The 10,768-nt window shown below is 47.2% G+C and overlaps 1 protein-coding gene across 1 annotated transcript; it reads right to left on the bottom strand.

The window, feature by feature from the left end:
- Nucleotides 1-6,271: 6,271 nt before the first annotated feature.
- Nucleotides 6,272-7,791, bottom strand: LOC119330697 (salutaridine reductase-like). The gene is made up of 5 exons (XM_037603814.1): nt 7,659-7,791; nt 7,312-7,558; nt 7,171-7,233; nt 6,888-7,085; nt 6,272-6,789 (listed from the first exon to the last, which is right to left on the bottom strand). Exons 1-5 carry the CDS (start codon nt 7,691-7,693, stop codon nt 6,409-6,411), a joined length of 924 nt encoding a protein of 307 aa, XP_037459711.1. The 5' UTR covers nt 7,694-7,791; the 3' UTR covers nt 6,272-6,408.
- Nucleotides 7,792-10,768: the final 2,977 nt, after the last annotated feature.

The raw sequence follows: 10,768 nt of genomic DNA, 5'->3' as shown, positions 1-10,768 counted from the left end.
GCAGAGGTGACGAGTTCGCATCATACAGAGAGACCAACCATGTTTCTCTAAATATCTTGAATCATGATTCTTATGACTTCATCTCTAATACTTATAAGAAGTACATTTTTTCATTTGACTATTTCCTGACTTGAGACGTAAGGTATGTTTTATCCACTAGAGTTGCTAAAATTGGAAGCATGTCTGCAGTTTTTTTGTTTCTAAACCGGCATTTGTTGGCCTTTTTGCCACCGTTATTCTTACAAGTGGTAGCCTACGCATGTTGAAGACCATTTCCAAATTATTTATCTTCGTATCATTATTACTACAAAGTGACAAGATATTTCTTATATTCTCAAAAATTTAGAATGTTGAGCCCTTAAAGAAATGTGTAGTACTCAAGTAACTGTTCGAAGTTGTCATATTAATGATTTTGCCAGGTGAATAACAAGTATAATTATGCAATTTATCACTGTAATTTTTATTTGGTTTACATGTTCTATTTTCATAATAAAGCAAGTCATTTTTCTTGCTTGCAGACATTACGACACTTGTGGTGCAATAGTAGAATCGGATGGTCCAACTAGCATTTTTTTTGTCTTGTTTCATAGCTGATTATAGGCAGTCAAGACATCTCTACACTTCTATATCTGACAATTGCTTCCTCTTTTCAACAAACCATAGATGTCTCTTCCCACTATTATGGTTGACACTTAATTGTAATAATAATTCTTAATTGGAGTTTGTTGGCACTGAAACACTTCCTTAGCTTGTCCTAAGTGGCAATTTCATGTGTGATTATACTTGCATAAATGTGTGCATATGGAGAATCGTGATGAATCTTCTAAATAATTTTGAGTTTTATACATTGTGAAAAGTGGGTGGTCTTTTAATACAGGAGGCATGTTGATTAAGGAGAAACAATATTTCAAATTATTTGTACAAGTTGGGAATAAGAGATTGTGTACTTTATAGGAAAATTTCAAATTTATGAATAAATTGTCTTGTATTAAGTTTAATATAGTGTGTTAATCCAAATAGACACGTGTTGTACGTGCACACTTATTAGTTCAAATAGACGTGCGTTGCACGTGCACACTTACTAGTTTCGTGTAAATTTGCATCCTGACCACGCGCAGGAAAGAATAAGTGTGATTCATCACTTATGGAAGTTATCTTTTGTCTCGTTGGCTCCTGGGGTGATGCATGTGTCTTTGGAGAGTTGTTCTCCATTTATATATCTTGTTACGGACATGTGCCAACAAATAAATGTGAGGATAAGGTTGATGAGAATTAATGTCTACCATGCCATGCAACGTTGCTATGTCTTTGGAAGATGCACTCAGACCAAATATAATGTTTCTATCTAAGTTGACGATCGAAAGGGATTGTTGATCACGCATAATCAGTTTGTCCTGGTTTGAGGATCCATCCATGCCTATGGATGGATGGGTATGTTACCAAATCCATTTGCTTGTATTTCTTATGAAACATAAAGAGAAAAGAGACTTCTTTTGAAATCAAGAAGGCTTGAGCATTAGAAACATTAAAATGAACAAACTGCTCGTCTGTTTCTTGACAATCCTTGAAGAAAGCTTGACTGAGTTGGAAAGCTGGCTCAAAAGTAGAGAAACTCGAACTCGGTACATCATTCCATTCTTGAGATTATTGTCAAAGCCATGATTAATAATTCCCTTTCTTGGAAACCAACGGGTCGTCATCGTCATTTGATTAATTGCCCTGGGGATGCCCACGAGTCATCAAGCAATTAATGGACTTGTTTGTGCCACCTCATTGATCCATGGCACCGCGGCCTCCTCCTTCTCTCCACCATTCCTTGTAAGGCCATCTATGTTGCTATATATACTAGAAAGATTCATTTATCCGTGTGCGGGATGCGCGTGTGACTTATGACTTAGGACTTGAGCGACGGTGATGCGGCAGGAGAGAGAGAGGAGGAGGAAGATGAGATCTCATCTTTGTGCTCGCTTATTGCAATGATGCGGGGGAGAGGAGATGAGGTGATGCCATACCATTCCCAGGTAATTACACTCTTCCTGCATCCCATTATGTGCGTTAAGTTGTGTGTGTGTCAAGATATCAGCCATGGTGGAGGAAAGAAAAGATGTTATGTTGTGCACGTGCGCGTCGAGCTTTGGCCACGGAGTTCCGGTACGCACGTACTACGTGTGCAGCATGACGTCAAGACACACACACACCGACACACACGTGTACTAGATAGAGTAGCGTACGTACTGCGAGGTCTGCTTGCATTGTGGCGTGCGTGGTTGACTTTCCCTCCTTCCTTTGCGGTGTGCGTGCGTGTAAATCAGAATGAGGACGACGTGATGCGTGCCTGGCACCAGACCCGCCCGATCGGAAGGAGACTTTTAACGTACGCGCACCTTCTGGCCGGGTCCAACCAAATCCAACGCAGTTTCCTCCCTTCATCTCCGCACCTGTTCTTCCTTCATCCTGCGGCGGCCTGACCTTCTTTGACGACAAACGCCTCGTCCTCGTCAACCCCTTCATGGGCGCACATTGAGGAAAAAAGAGAAAAATCCAAGCTCTTTAGGTATCATCATCTGGTTAGCAATATTTTGAGTATGCAGTAGCAGTTACTTAATTGTTAACACATATCACTTCTTTTATGCTGATAGAATGCCAGGAGGATGGGAGGCAATTGTGTGAAATCAAGATGTCCAGGTGTTGCTGGTGATGAAAAGAAGGCTTATAAACCTCCAAGACGCTACTATGAAGCAGAAAAGTTAGCGGTTGTGGCAACCCTGCAGGTGGTGCTCCAGTTTGGCATGGGTCGAAGTATTCTAGGATCAAATTCTCAGAACTCATCTGGAAGGTAACGTGTTGTGTTGTACTGGCGACAGTTTGATGTAGTTAATGTACTGTATTTCTGTTGTAGTAGAACTTGTAATGTGGTTGCGCATGAACTTGCTAAATTTGATGCTTGCTTAATTTGGTGCTGCTTTGGGTGTTACTAAGATCCATAATCCATTACCGTGGAACCGAGGATTTTCCTCAGTTTGCATGTGACTAGCCATGCCTGTGCGCGGCAGCACGCCGCGCTTCGCTAATATGTTTGTGTATTAGTTTCTATATATTTTCCTAGATTTATGTTTGTTTGTTCCTTTCTTGCCTAGTATGTTTCTTGTTTATAGTCCTGCTTCCTTGCCCCCTACTATTCGAACGCTTTTTTAAAAGGTACGCTCATTAATCCATATGTTTAAAATTTTCCGGTGAGAGAATTGGTGAAGTTATAAAAGAGACGTTCACTGGTATATTTGGCTGGAACATGTGTTTGTTTATTTCTTGACTTGTTATAGGTAATTCTTGTTCTGAAACACTGAGAGTTCGCTCTATGAATTGGATGTTGGATGTACATAGTAGTCATTCTGTTAGGGCAAAGAAAGCTGATCACCTATTTTACACGATTCTGTCTGTTGCTATTTTCAGCCACAGATACGAAGCTATTGATTTTAAATTCAGAAGTAGAGAATGGTAAATCTATATACCCATTTATTTATGTTAGTTTTTTAAGACTTCCCTCAACTTACTGGGAATTTATAAAACACTTGGGAGTAAGCCACATTGCCATACAATAATATGTTTGACACCACAATTGTGAGATACATTGTGATGATATAAACATGGCACATAAAATCATTGGGTAGGCCACCTGGGCCAAATAACAATTGAAGTGCATGCAAGTCTGAAGACAGTGAAACCCTATATCAGGTCTTTATTCGCGAGTCTTGCATCAGTTGTATCAACTTTCATGTTCACTGATGTACTTCTATTTTTACCAAATAAAAATAGTTTGTCATCACAGACTTCAAACCTTCAAAATTGGACTTCTCATTCACAGTTTTGGCATTTTTATTGTCAACAGCCACATGCCTTTGCCTCGAACATCTAGATCTGACATCTCAAGAAAAATAGCCAGCCCAGATCCTTCTATCTCATGCTTGATTTATGAAATAGATCGGATTAATACAACATGAAAGCATTAGGCAAAAAACAAATAATCAGTACTCAAATCAAAAGCATTTACATTCAGTTCCAAACGGTTGAGTTCGTATTGGATAACAGAGCTGTACTAACCGAGTTTTCTAAAATCTACAAAAACATAAATCAGCTAGAGGCCGGATAATCAACTCCAAGCACACAACTTCTGTATGAAAAACAGAGTTGTATTAACAAAATACAATAGCAGAGTTGAAAATTATGCCATCCGAATTCTTTCATTAAGCTCGTGCGCGGGGACATGTAAAGAGAAGTAACACAATATGCAGCACCGGAATTAGCTCCTTGCGTCTGCTCCTAGTAAATTGTCTAGGGCAGTAAAAAAATCAGAAAAAGGAGAAAAAAGAATCCTAGCAGTGTATAGGGTGTTTACTTATATGGGGAGCGGCGGTTATGTTGCATCGGCCGATGTAATGGAAAACCTCTGTCGTATCAAACAAGATGTAGCAGAAATTAATGTATCCTCCAACTTTGTCATGCATTGTACTTGTAGGCTTGTTTTGCTGGAAAAAGGTGTATCAGACAAATTATGTTCCCAGGCGTAGGAGTAAATTGCACAAAACCACCACTTTAAAGGCTAGGTTTACGAAAAACACTACACTATATTTTTCTTTTGCAGAAAACATCACGTCTACGGTAATGTTTTTGCAAAAAACACTGATCGGCGGATTTAACTCGATTGAGCATGTTTATGACAGATTGGGCCCGCTAGTCAGGCTGACGTGGCACCGACTAAGTAATTGCGACGTTGGCAAACGTTATCATCCCGTGTGGCCCTGTGGGGTCTACCTGTCATCTAAAGAAAAAAGAAAAAAAGCTGGTGGTCCGTGCTCGTCAACCTCCCGCCACTGGACAGAGGAGCGCTGTGGCCGCCGGCGCTGGAGTCGACTGGGGCCCGAGGGAGCTCGCCGGTGACGGCTCTGGAACAGGCGCTCCGCGCCGCGTCCGGGGGGTGGCTGCGGGGTCGCATGGGACAGCCTGCAGCGTTGCCGCCATGGGCCAAGCCACGACGGTTGAAGAGCTGCAATGGCGGCGCCCGCAGGGCTTCCCTGGAGGAACTCGGGGGCGGCAGCAGTTCGAGGGCATCCAAAGGAGTCGGTTACGCCAAAGGAAAGGGAGGGGAGGGCTGCTGGCCAGGAATTTGGCCAAAGGGACGGGCGGCGGCACCTTGGCCATTGGAGGGGGGAGGAGCTCTGAGGCTTGGGGAAGGAGTTGAGGACTACGAGGGGGCAACGGGATCCCTGCGCCCTCGCGAGCTACGCGAGGTCTGCGTCGAGGCAGAGCCTGCCATCGTCGTTGCCGCATCGAGGCAGATGCCGCCGTTCGTCTGCCCTCAGCCGAGGCAGAGACCTCCCCGCCACCAGTGCCCCCCCCACGGATTCCATCCTTGAGCACGGCCGCCGCATCCCGGCGCCACGGTCCTTGCCGTCCTTGACCTTCCTCGCCTGGCTGAGACTCGCGACGCCGGCCTTTGTCCGCCGGCGTGTGCACTGCACTCAAACTGTTCGATGGAATGCCAAAGAGAGGCTTGATAGGCTGACAAGTGGGCCCCACATTCAGCAAACGTTTTCATGTAACGGTGTGAGAAACTGGTGCCATGTCAGCCTGACTGGCGGGCCCCATTTGTCATAGACTCAATTAACTGAGCCCTATCCGCCGATTAGTGTTTTTTGCAAAAAAGATTACCGTAGACCTGATGTTTTTTGCAAAAGAAAATGTATTGTAGTGTTTTTCGCAAACCTAGCCTTCAAAGTGATGGTTTTGTGCAATTTACTCCAGGCGTAGCAGTGCTCGGTTCTTTGTCTCGCACCAGGGCTGGTTTTGGGGAACAATTTTGTATGATGAAAACGGTGTGTGTGCATATGTGCTATTACAAGATATTACCAAACAGTTGGCAGTGGGTAGGAGAGCCGGTACTGAAGGAATTCAGCTGAGCTAAGGCGAATTCAGTTGTCCGCGTGACTGGCAATGAATTCAACAATATTATACGGATTCAAGAGTTCAACTAGAGACACGACGAGCTCTATTTGATCCGTTTTTTCTTCTTCTAATTTGGTGCTGATACCCCCTAGTTTTAATCTTTGACGTTGCTGGAGAACCCAGCTGCATCATCCGATTAACTTTTTCTGTTTTTCTGCAGCATATCTCTTCCTACTTCGTGTTAGTAACCCCACCATGCATTTTCCTCGGCATGTTGCAGTGTTAACATAGCATTGCTTACGTGCATAATTTACTGCTTTATTATCATTTTCCAATGCAAGGGTAAAGTGCATCAGCTTATTATTCATTTAAAGGAAATGGCAAATCCCGTCTGTTATTCTCAATCTCAAACCGGACAGTGCACGGCGGACGAACTGGCGAGCTAGCTCACGACCGCCAGCCAGCACCTCACACGAACGATGCCTCCTCGCCCTTGGTGAAGTACTTGCCGGTTGGGCCACCGTCCAGCAGCAGCGCCACCTTCACCACGCCGCGTGCTCCCTCCTCGGGCGTCAGGACACCTGAGCCCATGCTCATGTCTGTCTTGACATAGCCCGGATGCGCGCAGTTGACGCGCAGCGTGGGGTGCCTCCTGGCCAAGATCCTCGTGTAGGCGTTGGTGGCGGCCATGGCCACCTTGTATGCCGAGAACCCCGTGGGCCACCCGTGCGCCTTGAGCGCATCGGCCTCGAAGTCTTGCAAGAACTTGTCCAGCACCTCGTCTAGCCTCTCCTCTGTCAGGTTGTGGATATCGTTGAGGTCCCGCCTCACCTCCTCGTTCCTAATAAGCTGCATGGATAGATCAAAGTTCCCTTTATATATTTGATTCGATACCGGTGTAGCAATAGCATGATCGATGGAGATTGGAAAGAACATGATTAAGTTACCCTTAGCAGTCCATATTCGGAGGAGACATTCACTATCCTTCCCTGGGAGGAAGATTGCAGCAGCAGAGGCAGCAGGGCCTGGGTTACATGCTTGGTGCCATAGTAGTTTGTCTCCACGGCTTTCCTTGCGGCGTCGATGGGCTCCCGGACATTCTTCACCATCCATTCAAGTCTCTGGTTGGAGTCGAGGCCGGCGAACTGATGCACAGATAAGATGAACTTGTTCAACCAGGATGCATATATGTCCGAGCAACTGCACAACAACAGAGCCACGTGAACTCACCTTCTCGTCGTTGGCATCGAGTTCTTGGGGGTACTCAACCCCACCAACGCCGGCATTATTGACCTACAAATTACACCGGACGGTTGCTTCAAACCTTCGGTGACAGAGCATTAGCATGAAGAAAGCAAATGGAAAACTTGCCAGGATGTCCAGCTTCCCGAAACGGGCCTCGAGGAAATCGACTAACGTAGCAATGCTCGAAGCGTCTGTGATGTCCAGCTGATGGAAGACGACGTCGGTGACCCCCAGCGCTCTGAGCTTCTCGGCCGCCCCCGCGCCCCTCGTCTCGTCCCGAGCTGTCAGAACGACCGTGACTCCTCCATCCCTGGCTAGTTGTCGGCACACCTCGAAGCCGATCCCCTTGTTCCCGCCGGTGACGACGGCGATCCTAGCAACCACGCGCCGCCGATCAGAGCAAATGAGCAATACTGCTTCGAGGCAAACCTACATCGCGGCGTCAAGAGCAAAGAATGGGTAGGTAGGCTAACCTCTTGTTTGGCCGGCTGGAGATGGCTCCTTCCATGAGTGCTGCACCACACGACCACGAGCTCAAACAAGAAGATATAGCGTTTCCACAATCGTCAGATTGGTGATGTTATCCATTCTAATCTACTAGGTCCCCTTCGCCGTCCTGGTGGTTAGGCACACGCGTAGGCCATCATGCATGCCTGCCAGCAGCACATCCGTTGCTTTCAGAGAGGAGGAGGACATCATGCCGGCACTGCCAGCAGCTCATGCGTTGCTTTCATGGACAACTGTGCTACGAGAGAAGGAAGTCGGGTTTTTCTTTTTCTTTTTTTCAAACACACAAAAGCTTTGCACATCAATGTATTAGAAGGATACAAGTGATGTGGCGACCGCGACCAGCACCACGACTAGGGTCACGGAATATTGGGCTATCTATGCCCTCAGGGCATCTCCAGCGAGGGTCGTGAAATGAAGATCACCAAATATCCACGGACAAGTTTGGACGTGTCAATGAAAAAAAATTCACCGGTTGCCTGGCTAGCAACAAGGCTGCGAGGCCGGCTCCTCCTTCATGCGGTAGCGTGGCAGGGTGGCCGGCTCCTCCTTCACACGGCGTTCAATTTGAATGTCGTGGATTTGGAGAGTAGACAATGCAGTTTGTCTTTGCTTGGTAGTATTTGGACATAGGACTTTGCTATAGATCCTCTTGGTAAGCACTAAATTTCGCATGAACTATCATTGTCTTTTGCTCATACAATTATAGCTAAATTTAAATACACACATGTTTTTTCTCCCGTTACAATTCACAAGCATATGTGCTATATTATATAATAATGACCAAAGACATCAATAAAATTTTCGTTCTATATTTTTATTAATTTTCTGGAACGCCTCTTGTTACCTAAAATTTCATCCATTGGGAATAGAAAGAGTGAAGTATATATCTGGCGTGGTAGCATCTGTAGTGTCTATTCAGCTGCAAATCCTCTTGGCTGCTGGCTCATCGGTGGTATTGGCTGTGGAGAGACCTTTCGATTTATTGAGTCGTAGTGTCCCTAACAAGACATTATCAAATTGTGTGATCTTCTCCTCCTCGGACGGAGGCGGTCGAAAGATGAGAGGTGAGAGTAGATTGGAATGATAGCCACTATAAATTTCCCATCGACGGTAGATCTTTTGTGGAGTCGGGGGAAGCTGAAGTTTCTGATTCCATTGGATAGGCACACTGCTAGCAAATAGCGAGTGATCACATGTGTCGTACTTGTACAACGTGTCGCCCAACCTGTAGCACAAGATCTCGTTGTTGTCGTCGCCGGCGATCTCTCTCTCTCACTGAAGATGAACTCTCACGCTCTCTGTAACTGAAACACGATGACAAGAGATTTTTGTGCCGCGCACACTTCCTGCGGCTTTTCTGTTTTTCTCCTTATTCCTTATAACTTGAGCTACATGTAGACTAAGCTAACAGCTGATCCTATACTTCCGGCATTCCCAGCATGCACAACGTGCCATCCCACGTTGAACTGGTAGTGGCCAGTGCCCCGGGCTGCCTAGCGAACGACCCGGGCTACACACACGCATGCAGCTATGCAACATGCCCACGGCATGGACACGTACAAGAAAAGAAAAACAAATATGCATCTAGACTGTCTATGACACGAATGAATGCTAACAAATCACCCCCTCAGTCGTGGCTTGCTCCTTTCACGTCGACGATGCCGAGCTTCTCTCTGAACCCAACGAACTTTGCACGCCCGAGCGACTTGGTCAGAAGGTCAGCAACCTGTTCCTCCGTCCTCACGTGCTGAACATTGATCCTCTTCTCCTCGACGCAATCGCGTATGAAATGATAGCGAGTGTCGATGTGCTTGCTCCGGTCATGGTGAACCGGATTCTTGCACAGCGCAATCGCGGACTTGTTGTCGACGAGGAGCTTGGCCTCCATGGGTGCTTGGCCTTGGAGCTCTCCAACCAGCCGGCCGAGCCACACACCGTGGCAGGCAGTCGTAGCTGCTGCAATATATTCCGCCTCACACGACGAGAGAGCCACCGTCTTCTGTTTCTGTGATGCCCAAAGTACACAGCTGGAGCCGAAGAAGAAAACTGTGCCGGTGGTGCTCTTGCGGTCATCCGGATCACCAGCGAAGTCGATGTCGCTGTAGCCCACCACCCGTGGACGCGACGAACCATGCCGCTCATAACGACAGCCGTACGTCGCCGTGCCGCTGACGTACCTCAGCATATGCCTCACAACCGCCATGTGCAGAGCTGTTGGAGCTTCCATGTAGCGGCTGACGAGTCCAACAGCGTAGCAGATGTCCGGCCGGGTATTCACCAAGTACCGCAAGCTCCCAACAATGCTCCGGTACTCAGTGGGATCGACGGCGTCGCTGCCGTCATTCTTCATCAACTTCAGCCTGTTCTCCATGGGTGTGTGGCAAGGGTTGCAACCCTCCAGGCCCGCGTACTTGACGATCTTCTGCGCGTAGCTGCTCTGGCACAAAGTGATCGCCTCCTCCGTCTGATTCACCTCGACGCCGAGGTAATATGAGAGGAGGCCCAGATCGCTCATGCTGTACATCGCCTTCATTTGCTCCTTGAACTCGACGATGTCAGACGCGCGGGAGCCGGTGATGATCAAGTCATCAACGTACACCCCCACGATCAGGAAGTCGTTCTCCTTCGCCCTCCTGTAGACTGCGTGCTCCAAGGGACTCCGCTCGAAGCCGAGCTCCACCAGAGAGCTGTCCAACTTCGCGTTCCATGCGTGAGGAGCTTGATGAAGCCCATACAGCGCCTTGCGCAGCTTGAGCACCATGTGCTTGTTCTTGTCGTCGATGTAGCCCGGCGGCTGCCGGACATACACTTCCTCGGCAAGGTCTCCATTCAAAAACGCGGACTTGACGTCCATGTGATGGACTTCCCAGCCGCCCCGAGCAGCGAGCGCGATGAGCACCCGCACAGACGCGCGCCACGGGTGCAAACACCTCGTCGAAGTCCACTCCTGGTTTCTGTGAATAGCCTTTTGCAACTAAACGAGCTTTGTGCTTAATCACGTTACCTTGTGGGTCTTTTTTCACCTTAAATACCCACTTTAGCCCGATCGCATGCTGTCCTTGAGGAAGATTGG

This window comes from Triticum dicoccoides, chromosome 7A (assembly GCF_002162155.2).
Source record: "Triticum dicoccoides isolate Atlit2015 ecotype Zavitan chromosome 7A, WEW_v2.0, whole genome shotgun sequence".
Taxonomy (NCBI): Eukaryota; Viridiplantae; Streptophyta; class Magnoliopsida; order Poales; family Poaceae; genus Triticum; species Triticum dicoccoides.
The sequence above is the reverse complement of the archived record's forward strand: the minus strand, read 5'-3'. Positions and strand labels throughout refer to the sequence as shown.

Coding starts and splice junctions, on each gene's coding strand:
- LOC119330697 (XM_037603814.1), bottom strand. CDS start 7,693: ATGGAAGGAGCCATCTCCAGCCGGCCAAACAAGAG. Junction 7,559..7,658: donor TCCAGCCGGCCAAACAAGAG/GTTAGCCTACCT, acceptor CGTGGTTGCTAG/GATCGCCGTCGTCACCGGCG. Junction 6,790..6,887: donor CCGAATATGGACTGCTAAGG/GTAACTTAATCA, acceptor CTATCCATGCAG/CTTATTAGGAACGAGGAGGT.